The 15,454-nt window shown below is 34.3% G+C and overlaps 2 protein-coding genes and 2 long non-coding RNA genes across 8 annotated transcripts; 2 read left to right on the top strand and 2 right to left on the bottom strand.

Moving 5' to 3' along the window:
• Positions 1-801: 801 nt before the first annotated feature.
• LOC122582663 lies at positions 802-3,057 on the top strand. Of its 3 annotated transcripts, none has more exons than XM_043755089.1 (4): positions 802-1,087; positions 1,216-1,385; positions 1,500-1,985; positions 2,625-3,057. In XM_043755089.1, exons 1-4 carry the CDS (start codon positions 802-804, stop codon positions 2,844-2,846), a joined length of 1,164 nt encoding a protein of 387 aa, XP_043611024.1. In that variant the 3' UTR covers positions 2,847-3,057. The 3 variants fall into 3 exon arrangements, with proteins under 3 accessions (XP_043611024.1, XP_043611023.1, XP_043611025.1); XM_043755088.1 differs by having other exon boundaries at positions 1,213-1,385; XM_043755090.1 differs by having other exon boundaries at positions 1,213-1,385; positions 2,629-2,843.
• On the bottom strand, positions 1,401-6,086 carry LOC122582664. 3 transcript variants are annotated; one of them, XR_006321218.1, is made up of 7 exons: positions 5,196-6,086; positions 4,855-4,995; positions 3,715-3,776; positions 3,214-3,327; positions 2,779-2,939; positions 2,651-2,688; positions 1,401-1,773 (listed from the first exon to the last, which is right to left on the bottom strand). It is a non-coding gene; the product is annotated as an uncharacterized LOC122582664 (long non-coding RNA). The 3 variants fall into 3 exon arrangements; XR_006321216.1 differs by lacking the exon at positions 3,214-3,327 and having other exon boundaries at positions 4,855-6,086; XR_006321217.1 differs by lacking the exons at positions 3,214-3,327; positions 3,715-3,776 and having other exon boundaries at positions 4,855-6,086.
• Positions 6,087-9,059: 2,973 nt separating this feature from the next.
• Positions 9,060-14,856, bottom strand: LOC122581022 (auxin transporter-like protein 2). Its single transcript, XM_043753163.1, has 9 exons — positions 14,633-14,856; positions 14,208-14,430; positions 13,898-14,083; positions 13,227-13,339; positions 12,394-12,577; positions 12,175-12,272; positions 10,217-10,424; positions 9,830-10,087; positions 9,060-9,550 (listed from the first exon to the last, which is right to left on the bottom strand). Exons 2-9 carry the CDS (start codon positions 14,388-14,390, stop codon positions 9,341-9,343), a joined length of 1,440 nt encoding a protein of 479 aa, XP_043609098.1. The 5' UTR covers positions 14,391-14,430; positions 14,633-14,856; the 3' UTR covers positions 9,060-9,340.
• On the top strand, positions 13,647-15,120 carry LOC122581023. Its single transcript, XR_006320950.1, has 3 exons — positions 13,647-13,774; positions 13,876-14,124; positions 14,794-15,120. It is a non-coding gene; the product is annotated as an uncharacterized LOC122581023 (long non-coding RNA).
• Positions 15,121-15,454: the final 334 nt, after the last annotated feature.

Below are 15,454 nucleotides of genomic sequence, written 5' to 3'. Positions count from 1 at the left end.
CAAATTTTACATTCAAAAAGTAAGAAATAAAAAATGAAGGTGATTTACTATGTTAGTAACACGCCACATGCACCACATGGATATATAACATCAAAAACTAAATATCTACGAAATACTCATATTTTCCCCCTTAAGAAGGTTCCAAGTGATTTACTATATGATAGTGTAAACTTAAAGCAACAGAAATCACAATTTCCAATCCAAATCACATGCAATTGAGTTGAAGTGAGAGTGCCAAAAACAATTCCAGTCTAGACGTAGTCACTAAATTAAGCTAAAAAAGCTCCGTACTTAACTGTTATTGGCTTTGAGATTCCAACTCTCATATATACGAGTATATTTTATGGGGTTAACTAGTATGCTTCTAGCAGTATGCTTCCACTATGATTTTCATGGAAGGAAAGATTTTATATTCAAACATGTAATTTTCATGAGGGAGTTTGTGAGAAGAAAACATGTTTCTTCCATGCTTTTAGCAGCATATTGATTTTTCCCATTTATATTAGGTTGGTAGCATAGGAGCCACCCACCTGGCCTGGTACTTTGATCTCTCACTCACTAATTAGTAATTACCTATCACCATCACCATCTCATATATATATAGTTACATTAGTAATAATATGATCCACTCACTCACTCATCTTTACATATGCAAACTAAAAATTTCATCTCTATTATATATAATTCGATCTCTAATAAAATAACGAATTGAGTAGTAGTATTGTGTAGTAACAGATTAATTATAAGTTAAACCGTACCCGGCCCCCAACGTACGTAGTCACTCACACAAATTACTTAGGAATGGAAGGCAGCTTGAGCATGATGGGTGGTGGTGGTTCTTCATCATTATATCTGGTTTCTTGCAAACAACATGATAATAAAAACATGGGGGCCAGGTTTCTTGATGTGTCACCCCTGCTTCATCATCATTCTGATCATCGACGTCATCGTAACTACTACTACCACTACAACATCAGCAGCAAATTAGACGTGGGCTTAACCAAACTACTCCTCTCAATATCATCATCATCATCATCATCATCAGCAAGTAGTGTTTCTTGTTCATCGCTCAACGGACAACACACAAGTATGCAATCAAGCTACTACTATATATATTAATGTTTATCAAGTGATTTTCCTTTAACTTAACTATTAATATAATTATTGGTCTTACTAGCTAATTCGTTCAATTCAATTTGAATCATGTTCCAGCAGTTGAAGCAGAAACAGAAACGGTTCGCGTGAAATTCCAGTTACATAAAGAATGCTCCTTCGGACAGAACTTTTTGATAACAGGGGATGATCCAGTTTTGGGTTTATGGGATCCAAACCATGCCATTCCTCTAACATGGTCAGAAGGTCATTCATGGACTAGTGCACATCTTGTAAGTTACTAGCTGTTGTGTTGAATCAAAGTACACTAGTTTTTAACTTTGTCTAGCTAGACTTATAATAATCATCCGGAAATTATTTAAGTGGTTGGATTTATTCATTAATAGGACTTACCGATAGGAAGATGCATCAAGTTTAAGTTCATATTAATGCAAGAAAGTGATGGGGTAATCGTGTGGCAACCTGGTCCCGATAGGGTTCTCGAATGCTTCAAGACTGACAAGACGATGACTTTGTGTGAAGATTGGGAAGACCCTGATTCGCGCAAGATAATAATCGATGCAATCGAGCCACCACCACCAGCATTAAATCAAGAAATCCATATGGCAGAACCATTATTGGCCAGGGCGAATAATGACAATACTGAAGAACCAAATGTGTCTGCAACAAGTATGAAATTGGTATCAGCTGATGAAAGGGGGGTGCCTGTTCTTGTACCTGGTTTGAATCAATATCAACTAGATGAGGATCCTGTCATTCATAATTTAGCTTCAAATGATTATGAACCCCCAGAATCCCTTATTATTAACGGATCTGCTATGCTGGTGTCAACAGAACCTGATAGGGCTAAGGACCTCATATTGCCTGATGAGGTAAATTAATATTTTCTTAAATGTATCTTTTAAATACTTATAGTTCTAGGTTTAGATTCTAAAATAATAAGATAACCAGGTTTCTTATCTTGCATTTTTTTTTTTATAATAATATCAAGTTTGGTTCTTTAAGCAATTTGTTGGATGCTTGTTATTCAAATACTTCATTATCAGACTGTTAAGGGGATCATCATATTAGTATACCATTAGCATTTGTAATTGGTTTTGATAACAGCTAACACCAAAGCTTGTTGCTTTCCAGGCCTATTTATTAAGCAATGAAAGTTCATAAAACAACTTTACTAGTACACATCTTTTTGACAACTCTAAAACGTGATGTAACTGCACAAAATATTGCCCTTGAATGTTACGTTTAGGGCAGTATGTAATGTACGTCCAGTTACAAACTAGAGCGATGCAAGTCTTTCTATTTATATACTATTAGGGATAACAATTCCTAAGTTGAGACCTATATATATATATATATATATATGTTGTACTGTAATAACTTGTATCTTTGTATGGAAGTTCTCCATAGTATTTGAAATGTGGATTGCAGCTATGTACAGAAAAAAATTCCATAGGTCTTTAAACTGTCATATCTTTTGTACTGAATATACCGAATTTAACCAATCTCAGTTAGATTTGAAAGGGGATGCATGTACCTCAAATTTGAATCCAAGACCCGAGATATCATCCATACCTGAAATTCAAGATTCTAGGGAGAATGAACATCAAGAAAGACAGCAAGTAACCGAAGAACAAGTTACAGTACCACCAAGGGAACATTCACCTCACAACAACGTCAAATGGGGCCATAATGCTGTACAGAAACTCTTCAGCATTTTTGGCATTCGATAGGGCTCCAAAAAACTTGATCTATTGTACGTGTGTATGAGTATATCAAAAGTTGTAGATGATCAAAACCATCTTGTACATACGTACTGCAGCAAGCTGTCAGACAGAATTTATATTATGCTGCTTTGAAATTTTGATACGTAGATGTAAATATCTAAATTGATCATTGTAGTACTGTTTGTTTATCTCAATAACATTTTTAGGTGAAGTATAACTATCCATCCCAATGACTGATTTGACTGACCATTATTTTTGCAGCATCAAGTTCTCAACCTGGTCCCATCAATTTCAGACTCCACTCTCAACATAATAAACATTTTAAGATTAACATGAAAGGGAAGAAGGAAATGGTCCATTTAGGAGATATCACCTTTTGCTTGCTAGTAAAAAAAACAATCCCGTTAAGGGAAGATACAGAGCCTATCCAGCAAGAGTTCATTAAAGTTCTGTTCTACTCACGCTTCAATCAGCCCGAGCCAGCTTACTGTATTTAGTACAACTCCTAAGTCACTATATATTCATATAACTTAACTAAAATAATCAGACTCAACAAAATCATAGCCAGATTTAATCAGATCCAAGAACTCATTTTGGTCTCAGAAAGCAGGAGTTGCAACTGCCATGGGTAACTCAGGTTGGCAGAAGTAGGCAAGTAGCATATATTGAACTAGCCTTCATTAGTTTGTATAAGTATCTTTCCTGATGAGTTTTGATTGGGGTTTAAGAGCTTAATGATAACCATACCAATAAGTTTGTCATGGTCTTTAAACCATTATGATCATGTCAGCAATCCATTCCCAAGGCTTTAAATCTTTATGAATTACAAAAATGAAGCTTCAATAAGATTGTGTTTCTTTTTCATTCTTCTTACCTTTACATTGGCGCTAGAAAAGTGATGACTATGCCACCAAAGTCGTTCACAGGACTCTAAGTCTGTTGGATGAATAAGCTATCATGGATTAGTCACAGATTTGACAGGATACTTGATTGTATGTACGTAAGGCTGATACAGGCTTAACAGCAAAAATAACAGGGAAATGATTATAAACCTGAACAACTGGACAATCTGGTGAAATCATGTGTAAATTCCTGTTTTATAATACTTAAATTGTTGTATAACTGTAAGCTTCAAAACTAAGATTGGACAAGATTGGAGCAAAAACAGAGTCAAATCAGAAGAATCCACAGCTGGGCCAAAAACTGCCTATGATCTTTCCACATATAGTAAATCTGAACTTCTATTTCAACCCAAGGGATAGGGTTATTTCAACTCTGGCATTTAGGGTTATGCTCTTGATCATTGCTATTTTTATAACATTATGTTAACTATTTGGGTTATATCTTTTGAGTTTTCCATTGAACCATATTTCTCTTGCCAAGTCTGATTCCTTTCTATCATGCTGGCCAACTTTGATTTTGCAATTTTATTCATAGATGTTCATTACTTTGTGAGTTTTTAATATGACACTAGACCAAGTAATTGGGTAGGAGTTATTGCTAAATGAATCTAAAGGTGTGTGCTATTACATGAAGCTGATCATCTAGCTCAACTATTATGAGATTATGAACATAGGTTGAGTAGGTTAAATCTCATACCGGAATACTATACTTGATGCTGAGGTGGTTGGCGTTGTAGGTTTAGATATCAGGACCAAATAGCCTATTTTATCATAGTTTAACACTTTAACTCATCAACGTACATTGTAGATTATGATCATCGGCATTGGACTCCACCAGAGGGATTCTAGTTTAGTAATTTGAATGAATAACTTCATCATCGCCATCTTATCCTATTGCTATTTACATTTAGTCTAATTACCTAAAATCTACTTCCATACAATTTAGAACTTCTTTAATAGGCTAAAACATAATAACAGTCGAGCATTGGAAGTTTATATGCTTTGTTCTTGGACAAATTCAACACTTGCCCAAAGCTATACTAGTAAAAACGACAGCTACACTTGTCTACTTTCCTTAATTTAGATAAAGAATTTCTAGTAAAGTTACGTACCATCAGAGTAGTAGCAAAACCAGATGAAATGCTTCAGTATTTTTGCTTGGTTTAAAAGAGCTGGAGTTTTCTTTTGTGGCTCATAGCCTCACAATGTGAGGCTCACATTGTTGATATGCTGGATCTATCAACATAACTATACTTCCTTTTCAGAAAACAAAAGTTAGCATAACGGGCTGAAAGATTCAAAGTTGCTGCAGTTGTCACATAGATGAGTCATGACACTCTAGGCTTATTTCTAGCAAGTACCGAGGGTGGGCCAAATTTAAAGTAAAAGCGTGCAAATGTAACCTCAGCCAACCAGAGATCCCAAGCAAATGAGTAATTAAATTACATCTTACCAAAGTATCCAATTGAAACTGGAAGACTTCTCCAACCAGGATCATTTTCTTGGTTTCAGGGTGCTTCTCCGTGCTGGTGTAGTAGTGTTCCTATCTTCAAAACACAACAACAAATAATATAATAGCCTGTCAATCAATTGTCTTCATGTACCGTTGGTTTTGCTACATAATTAGTAAAGTTTTTAGTTTTGCAAAACCAAAATTGATATATCTCCAATCGAGACATCAAATTTGATGTTAAGTGTTCTGTCTCTTAGCTCCATTAACGAATTCGGTCCTCCTGTGAGGGGATTCTACACCATAATTAACCATACTAGTTGACCGAAAGAGCATTCTTCATTCCAAATTGGCAATACCTCTTCTTTTGCAGCTGGATTTTAGGTCCTTGTAACTCTTTCCACCCAAAATTAAATGATTAACCCGTGCCGTGGAGGTAACCACTTATTCCACACAAAACCTTCATTAGTGCAAGGCTGTACGTCCCAAAGCATCAACATACTCCTCTCTGGTTCTCATGACTGAGAACGGAGGGTCATTATCGACAACTGTCTGCCCTTAAGATGGATAAAGCCTCCCACTGTCGCTGGTAACTAGCCCAGTTCCAACCCCACTGTGTTGCATCTCCTATCGTTTGAAAGCTCTTCGCCACTAGTGCCCCATTTGTTTGAGGCTGCTTTATTAATTTAATGAAAGGGTCGTCTAGCAATCAGTTATCCTGCCAGAACAGAACTTTATTATCTCCCGTGAGTGACACCTTCAGTTTTTTCTTTTGTTAATCAAGTCTCGGTCTTATGCTACATATTTGCCTTCCATATGTCCCAGCCAGGGAATTAAAAAAGTGAATGGCCCATACGACTTTGGCCCACAATGCACTTAGCAAGAAGAGCCAAGATAAATTCTTTCAGCCCATTAACTCCCAGCCGCACTTTTGATTTTGAGGCAACTATTCTTTTCCCATTTCACCTAGCGAATTTTCCTTTTCATCCTGTACCTTTCAAGGTACTCTACACTTTTTTCTGGTGCTTTAAATTATCTTTCCATGTGTGGTATCATTAAAATAAAGTATTCCAAAACTTCAACTTGTTTGGTTACACAAAGGCTATGTTCTCAAATTTTATATAGGAAATATATATATATATATATATATATATAAAAGAGGGGTTATTTGAGAACTTTTAAAAAAAAAAAAACCTAAGAACTCTGCTACACCCTTGGATCAAAGAAAATGAATGGACAAGATTAAGAATAAAAAACCTCTCTCAACACTAGAGGGGTATTTTCGTCAGCTCATTTTTTTTCCCTCTTACTTTAATAGAATTCTATCTAATTCACTAAAAAACTTTTATCTCACAAACCGTAAATCGTTAGACGAAAAGAAAAGCGTGGGTAGTCTTGGAATTTCGTTCTCTTTCATTAGAGATGCGATTCGATATACTTTTGACGACTTTTTAAATTTAGTTTTTTTTTATCACGTTCACCTTACATATATGTAAGTTGTACTTACCCATGGGCAAGTTGTACTTACCCTTAATACATCTCGCTCTAGGGTTTAGGGTTTGAAGCGCGAGGGTATCGGCTAACCCTCGACCTTCAAACCCTAAACCCTGGAGTGGGAACCCTTATCCTTTTTAGGTTCTTAGGGTTTAGATTTTCCAAGGTTTTTAGAATGTAGCTTCCCATTTGGATTAGCAATTAAACTTCAAAATTACATATAAGTTATTCAGAAAACAATCAAAAAACAAATTTCATATAAAGAATAATCATCGGTTGGGCTTGATTTGAAAAGTTCTCAAAGGTTTTCGTAAAAAAAGGGTTCACAAAATAACTTTTCACTATATATATATATATATATATGGAAAAGTTATTTTAGGGACTCCTTATTTTAGGGACCATTAGGGACTCGTGTTTTTTGTAACTTACATACCACCATGATTTTCCGGCGATGGGCCCGCTCCGTCGCCGAAAAGTCTTAGTGTTTTTACAAAAAAGTCTTGTATATCATAGTAGATGATGATGGTGGTGTGTAAGTTACAAAAAACACGAGTCCCTAATGGTCCCTAAAATAAGAAGTCCCTAAAATAACCCACCCATATATATATATATATAATAGGGAAAAGTTAAATTAGGGACTCCTTATTTTAAGGACTGTTAGGGACTCTTTCTACCTCCTTCTCCGGCCACCACCACCATCATCCCTGACCACCACCACCACCACCATGATCAACTCCGACCACCACCATGATCCTCCGGCGATGACGACCATCTCCGGCGAGACTTACACATGTGTTAGTAACTTACACATGTTTTAAGTACATTTTTTTTAGGTAGATCACCCATCACCGGTCACCCCCTATGACCTATCACCCTCTATGACCTATCACGCTATGACTTATCACCCTCAATGACCTATCACCCCCACCAGCTTTGGTTTATGAATATCCTTAAGGGCGAAGCCTGCTCCAAATCATAACTTTTATTCAACTTACACATGTGTAAATTGTATTTACACATGTGTAAGTCTCGCCGGAGATGTCGCCGGAGATGATCAGTGGTGATTAGATCTGATGAAAATGGACGGTCTAGATCGAGTCCCTAACAGTTCTTAAAATAAGGAGTCCCTAATTTAACTCACCCTTTTATATATATATATATAGTAAATACATTATCTTTCCTTCCAATTTTATCGGAAAATGAGGGTCAAAATTTTAAACGAAATTTATTGTGTTATCCTTTCATTCCTTCTAATTGTTGCAGATATAAAACTAAAAGAATATAGCTTTATTTTTAGACTCATGTTTTTTTTTTTAACAGCAACGACTGGACTCAGCGATATTGCCTCTTCATCGTCCAGTAGACATCGACCACGTCACCAGCACAATCAATACGAGGACATGACTGGCAGTGGAAGTCTCACTACCGTTCTAGAGGAAATCAGCTAAATGCTAGAGAAAACCCCCACGCCTCACCTTATTGGCGAGGACTTCCCAATGTGCATTTTCGAACCTCTGACCAACATTTGACTGAATGACAAAGAGGTATTAAATGTCTACTTGGACTAAATCTCAAAGGACTTGGCCTGGTTCATGTTTTTATAACTTATACTTTTTTAATATATGATTATATCTAAGCTCTTTTTTTGTGTGTGTGTGTTTGGATTATCTTATATTGTATAATTTCATTCCCGTAGGGTTCAAAAGATGGACTGACATTTTAGGAACATTTATTTCACAGATATGTCACATTAAGGAATCGAACCCAAGACTTGTAGGTAAAACGTAACGCACATATATCAACCAGTTGGAATGTCATCATGTACTTAACAAGTCTCCTATCGGGTTTCTTTTATCACATAACCTGAAATCGTGTTGTACGTGTTCATGTTTGAAAAAAATGAATCAATTAATTATCTTGTCATGTTTGTATCCGACCTATATATACAGCTTTGTGTTAAAATAGGTTGTATCAAACCTGTTATTAGTCACCATAGTAAGATACATTAGAATCATATGCACTTCAAAAGGAATTGAGATCTTTTAAATTTGTTATGAACTTTACTAGGAAATCTAAAATTTGAACCTTTAATCAAAATCGAAGATGCTTTCAACTTCATCGTTACTAATAATAATAGAATTGAAAATAGCTTTAAAGTATACCATCCTTCCAAAAGACAGATACGTACAAGTATTCATGTCTATTTGTTTAGATTACTCAAGAACATGGGAAGTAATCATGACATTGCTAGCAACAAGCACCTTAATTGATGTTGATATTAAATACTAACATTAGTATATATATTCAACTAATAGCTATCCAGCTGCATAAGTGAAATAAATAAGTAGTAAACGGTACTAATTAACCATTATATAGTTTAACCGAGGGTATGCTTTTCTTCTAGCAAAGGAATCATTCCAATTCAACACACTATCTCTAAACTACTAATGAAGAAATAGAAAGACGAAAAAAAAGCAATTATAAACCAAAAAACCTCCCAAAAAAAATCTAGAGAAAACTAAGAATCACGCCAACACGCATCACATGTAGGGAGGGAGCTAGAGAATGTTTTAAAATTTGATGCTATATCAGTATATTCCATCCATGTACAATGCAAAATGAGGAAAACCCGGTCACTTTGACTCCGAGTCAACTCAGTGGTGTTGTGGGGGTGGTACGGGAGGCTTGCATTGGTAGCATTTGGCAAATAACCCAAACGTATCAACTTGTCTTACAAAATTGGTCACACTAGCCCATCCACCAAATCCGAACCCAACAACCAGAACCCAAACAACAATAAACATGTTGATTGCGTACATGGCTGACCAACTCGGCAGGAAACGGGGAGGCTTCTCGGCTGCATTCTGTTAATTTGTATATAGACAAATATCAAATAAATATATAAAAGGTTTTACAGTTGTCTTATTTTTAATTTACTCTTCTTTTTTCTTCTTTCGAATGAAAAAGAAAGGTAGTAAGAGACTATGATTGTTGTATGGAAATGACCACTTTACAGAAATGGATTACTTTTCACTTACTAATTGCGGATGTATTGATGACTTCAAAAATGAATTTATTTACTCGATCTGTAATTAATTAAATATAAAAGATAGGTAATAATTAGCAGGTAGGTAGGTAGGTACCTGGCGAGAAGAGGCGTTTCTATAGACAAGCATATGGGCAAGAGCAGGGATGATATAAACTGTGAAGCTGACCAAGAGTGCACCAACTGCGGAGTTAATAGGTCCGAAGAAGGGGAAAATGATGGCCAGGAACCATATTGGTATCACCACCGGCAGCCTTGCCAGCGCCCGTATAAATATACTCTTGGTATCGTGCATCCCTATCAGCTTCTCCCATACAAAATACAACGGTGTGCATGCAAATCCAAATGTAATGAACTGTTTCATATATATAGTTAGTCACTCTGTCTTCTATCCATCCATCCAATAAACTACTTACTTTATTGTATATTACAGTTAATATGTGTATACTTAGCTAGTGAAGCTAAATGTAGGGTATATATGGACCTGATGAATAAGCATCAGAATGACAGCGGCATCACGCCACCGGGTCTTGGGAAGAAGGGAGAAGGCGTTGGAATGGTTAAGAAGCTCATCCCCAAACGCCCAATACACGGCCGAAGATGATGGAAGCGTTAATGTAAAAACATAGAGTGTGGCAATCAAGTAAATGTACTTAAATTTCCGAGGTTTCCACATTGCATGCATAATTTCCCTGTTAATTATGAAAAATAAATTAAAAAAATCTTCATCAATAAATCGTATCTTGCTTTTCACCATTAAAAAAAATTAAATAATATACACTATCAATACCTGCAAGCCCGACTCTTAAATACAATTGGGTTTAGACATGGGCCTAAGACCCTCAATTATTTGGAATTTGGAGCCTCTAAATTTTAATTTGTGCTAGAAATATATTGGGTTTCTTTTCTTATAGAAATTATCTAGAATTAGGCTATACCATGGCTTATATATTCGGATAACATGAAATGCTAGGTTTGAATCTTAATATGTATGCTGACTGTTTAGGCCCTCAAAAATTGGTGTCGTTTAAGACCCTTTAAAGTTTAAAAGGTTAAGGCGACCCTCATACATGTCTCTTGAGATACAGTGGGAGGTTTAGTCCTTAACAATAGGATGATTTAGTATCATTTGGTGTGATTAAAAATATAATAGCATGAAAACTACTACCGTCAATAGCAATAATAAAAAGGAAATTATTAATTAATTAGTAAAGAAACAAAAAAGATTTTAGAGTATAGTACTAAAGTAGGGAGGGAACATTTTATGGGACAAGCAAATCTGGTGATTCAAATGCCAAGAGGCCCAAGAACATGGAAAGATTTTGGAGTATGGGCATTGGATCACGCAAAAAGATAAATGACCATAATATCTTTAATAAAAAATCAAATAAGATCCAATAATTAAAAGTTTAAGGAGAGGCTAAAAAAGTTCATTTCCCTTTCGAACCATGTGCAACTCACTTATTATATTACTCTCTCCGTCCCATTTTAGTTATAATGTTGACTAACTTTGACCGTAAATAACTTTGTTTATGTCATGTAACACTTGATATAAAATATATGAATGAATTTGGTTTTAATGTAATTTTTTTTATATAAGTATCATCAACTACTATATAATACAAACAAAGTTATTTACGGTCAAAATTAGTCAACATGACAATTAAAATGGGACGAAGGGAGTAGTAAACTAACACTCATTTCATTTTTTTATTCATTGCTCCATATTATACAAGAGAAGATTTACTTACTCGTACTGTTTTAACTTTTTCTTATAATCGTCAAATTTGAAAATTTATATTATTTTTAGATAATCTTAAATGTATTTATACTAAGAAAGGTGTAAAGGTGGTTAACAAAGATATTTTTTTTAAATAAAAATTTAAAATGTAAATTAATTAATTCATCAATAATAATTTGATAATTTCTTATAACTATTTTCTAAAGTGAGTTCATTAAGGGAAGAAGTTACATACCGCACATCCTTCTTTCTTTTTAATTGTCGAGTAATTTGTTAAAATTTATAGATCGAGTTCTTTCTAATTTGCTCTTTTTTATTGTTACTAATTACTAAAATATAAATAATAGTATTAAAGGGTTCTCTCTATAAATTATTGATAATGTAATTTAATTATAAATATTAAGTGAATAGTGTAGATAATTAAAAAAATATTTTAAAGGATGCTATATATAAATATTACACAAGTTTCAAAATTTCCTTGAATAAAGACCTATTTTTCTTTTTTTATAATACTCGTAGTATATAGATGATTTTTTTATTCTATGTTAAAAACAGGCAGCCTTTTATATATATATGGAAAATTAGCTACACTTTATTATAACACATGCAGTAACTAATTAATTAATGCAACAAAATATGAACAAATGGGACAGGTGTTGATGAGAATTGATGTAACAATATCGAAGACAAGAAGTACGTACACGGTGACAGCATGACCACCGAATGTGTATAATATATTGGTGGCGCCCGTGAAATAAAGCACCAGTTTCTTAGGACCAGAGTGTTGAACATCGTCAACCTGCATCATCATCATTTATATATATATAATCAGCAAGCAAGCAAGCTAGTGTTTAAATAATTAATTAACATTTAATTTCCATCTAATAATAATAATAAGATAAATATATATATGTGCGAACCTGGCCATGAATCAAGGCAGCAGCAGTCATGTACCAAGCAGTGTAAGTGGTCATCCCAAGACCAAGAAAAGACCAAATTCTGTAGTTGTGGAAAGACGGGATGAACACCGTGGTTGCACAGCAGGCTCCAAATATGTATGTCCATGTCCTCTTGTCCAAATTGTCGTTTATGTAGTATATGTTACTGTCCAAATAATCATTATTATTTAATCATTATCCCATATATTAATTTCCATTCCAATATATACACAGTTCAAAGCTATAGCTTGCTAGCTAGTGAGTGTAAAAATGAATTCCATTGAGTAGATTATTTATTTTTCTAAACCAAAAATTAAAAAATCCAATTTTTGATATATATATATATATACATAGGGTAAGGCTCCGGTGAAAATATTTTTAAAATAAGAACGGTGAGAACACTTAAAAACATCATTTTGATGCATTAAAAGTCCATAAAACTAACACAGTTCATAACTAATTATCATTATTTAAGTGTTTAACAACACATTGATCTTTCAAATTCGAAAAAATCACATTTTTGGTTTTGTGCATCCATCTTGGATGCATATTATCAAAATGATGCATCCGACAAAAAACGTGATTTTTTTCGATTTTGACAGATCCATGTGTTATTAAACACTTAAATAATGATAATTAGTTATGCACTATGTCAGTTTTATGGACTTTTAATGCATTAAAATGTAGTTTTTAAGTATTCTCATTTGTTCTCATTTTAAGTTGGTTCATTTGATTGCCACCCATATATATATATATATATATAAGAAAGTTGATGTTGGAAGTCAAAATCATCATGAAACTAATAGTTAACCAACCTTGCACAAGCTATGAGTTGTATCACAGATCCAAACAGAAGAAAAGTGCAGTTGAAAGCCAGTCCTATTGCTTTCCAATAAGGTCCCAATAATCCATCAAGAACTTCAAACCACTGCTAGCTCGGATAGATAAGATATATGATTCTTATTCATTATTATATGGGAAAAGGGAATATAAGGCTATCCGACACCTAAGCTTAGGTGTGGAACCCCTCACATACTAATATTTTATTATTTCTTGTTTAATGAATAAATGCATGGGCTCCCATGATTTTTATGGATTAAAAAAACAATATGTGAGTATTCCACACCTAAGCTTAGATACCCGACAGCCTTATTTTTCCATCCCCCTTATTATATATTATGTATATATATTGGCCGGGTTTTCAACAAACACACTTCATTTTTATTAGTAATATTATACTAGTTTGGTTTAGTTAGTATATATAATAATATACTAACAAGTAGTATAGTATAAAATAAACTTAAGAATACATCTTTTTCACTTTGAGTACGTGGTATTTAAGGATAAACTTAATCCAAGCAAGGTAATAATTAAGTAATTAGCTTATATATAAAATAATCAAGTACGTGGTACGATTACAACAAATTATGAAGCTAATTAATAAAAAAGAAATGTTGTACGTAGGAGAAGAAGAAGGGGGGGGGACCTGAATGACATGGTTGTTGAAGTTGGCACCTTGTTTCTCTTTTCGGGTTCTGTACTCGATGTAGAGGAGGCTGATGAGATAAGCAGTCCAACTGCCGAGAAGCCCATAGAAGACTTGAAGCACCAGCCCTGACACCATTCCCAGCTGAGAGAATGAGTATGGTAGTGTTAACAGCACTTGTGCCACCTGCCCCCGGCCACACAAACACATCCATCCTTCTACTTTCAGTACGTACCCCGTACTCACTCTCTTTTAAATTACTGTACTTAATTAATAATACATTTTACTGTAATTATTAGTACGTACGTACCTGATTAGACGAGCAACTAAACCAAGCATCCCAAGAAGAACCTCCATGCCACAAGGCATTTTTCATGGAGAAAACAGACTGATGACCCTCCTCCTGTTCTTCTTCTTTTCCTCCTCCTCCATTATTATTATTTGATGATAATATTGACTCCTCTGCCCCTGATGATTGCTTCAGACCCGACATTTTCTTTTTTCTTTTTTTTTTTGTTTAGAAACAGCTAGATCTGCCCGTACATTAGAAAAAAAAAAATCACAACATACATATAGATCCACAAATTAAGAAATCAATATGTAATAATAATAATAGTAATGCCCATCACACAAATAAAACACTGTACGTACGTACTGTATATTATTAATTATTATTATTACTTCTTTTTTTAATAATTATAACATATAACAAAAGAAAAAAAATCTTTTTTTGACCTTATCAAGCCTCCATCTAGCTATACGTACAAATTATATATCCACCAGCTAGCAGGGAGGGGGATTTGTGAGCTTAATTAATATTTTGGACTGTGTGTGTTGTATATATGATCAATATATAATAATTGTTTGAATGCCAAACTAATACTCGTACTATAAAGGAACAGCTAGCAAAAGAGGTCGTCGGCTAATGGAGTATAATCCAAGAAGCAGCTGCTGCTCCATCAGTTGGCACTTATACACATATTATTATGCAGCTGCAAAGAAAGAAATACTTACTATATATAGAAGATCGAAGAAATTAAAAAAAAAAAAAAAGTGAATGTGGGGGGATTGAAAGCTAGTGGACATATATAGAAGGGGAACTTAATATTTCCCTTTTCTTAGGGGACTTGTAACATGGGAGCCAACTTTTATTATTTTATATTGAGTGTGAAAAAGAGTCAGATTCACTGCATATATATATGTGAAACAAAGCATTACCCCCCCTCCATTTGCGTCGACAATATATATATATATATATAGTAGCAATATATAGTCAGGATGTACACAGTACACTACTGTTTGGTTTGGATTTGATGAATTAATACTGCTGGCAAGAAGATAATCCACGCAATTGCTATGCTAGCTTATTGGTGTATTTGAAAAGCGAGAAATGAAATGGTATATCGTGAAAAAAAAAGTCACTATGACGTACTCGGGCAGAGTTGTTTCAATTTTTTTTGTAAATAATGTACTTGTAATGTAGTTACATGTTGGTGTTGTTTCATATTGGTGTAAGTTATTTTTAGTGTTCAATAAAATAGCCATTCAAAAAAAAAA

Source organism: Erigeron canadensis, chromosome 9 (genome assembly GCF_010389155.1).
Source record: "Erigeron canadensis isolate Cc75 chromosome 9, C_canadensis_v1, whole genome shotgun sequence".
In the NCBI taxonomy this organism is placed as follows: domain Eukaryota; kingdom Viridiplantae; phylum Streptophyta; class Magnoliopsida; order Asterales; family Asteraceae; genus Erigeron; species Erigeron canadensis.
Note: the sequence above shows the minus strand (reverse complement) of the source record. Positions and strands in the feature narration are given on the sequence as shown.

What these genes read in the sequence shown, in the direction of transcription:
- LOC122582663 (XM_043755088.1), top strand. Translation starts at nt 802, where the DNA reads ATGGAAGGCAGCTTGAGCATGATGGGTGGTGGTGGTTCTTCATCATTA. An exon ending in CATGGACTAGTGCACATCTT is followed by an intron (nt 1,386 to 1,499) that starts GTAAGTTACTAG and finishes ATTCATTAATAG; the next exon opens with GACTTACCGATAGGAAGATG. An exon ending in ACCTCATATTGCCTGATGAG is followed by an intron (nt 1,986 to 2,624) that starts GTAAATTAATAT and finishes AACCAATCTCAG; the next exon opens with TTAGATTTGAAAGGGGATGC.
- LOC122581022 (XM_043753163.1), bottom strand. Translation starts at nt 14,390, where the DNA reads ATGTCGGGTCTGAAGCAATCATCAGGGGCAGAGGAGTCAATATTATCA. An exon ending in CAACTCATAGCTTGTGCAAG is followed by an intron (nt 12,578 to 13,226) that starts GTTGGTTAACTA and finishes TTATTTGGACAG; the next exon opens with TAACATATACTACATAAACG. An exon ending in GAAACGCCTCTTCTCGCCAG is followed by an intron (nt 9,551 to 9,829) that starts GTACCTACCTAC and finishes ACAAATTAACAG; the next exon opens with AATGCAGCCGAGAAGCCTCC.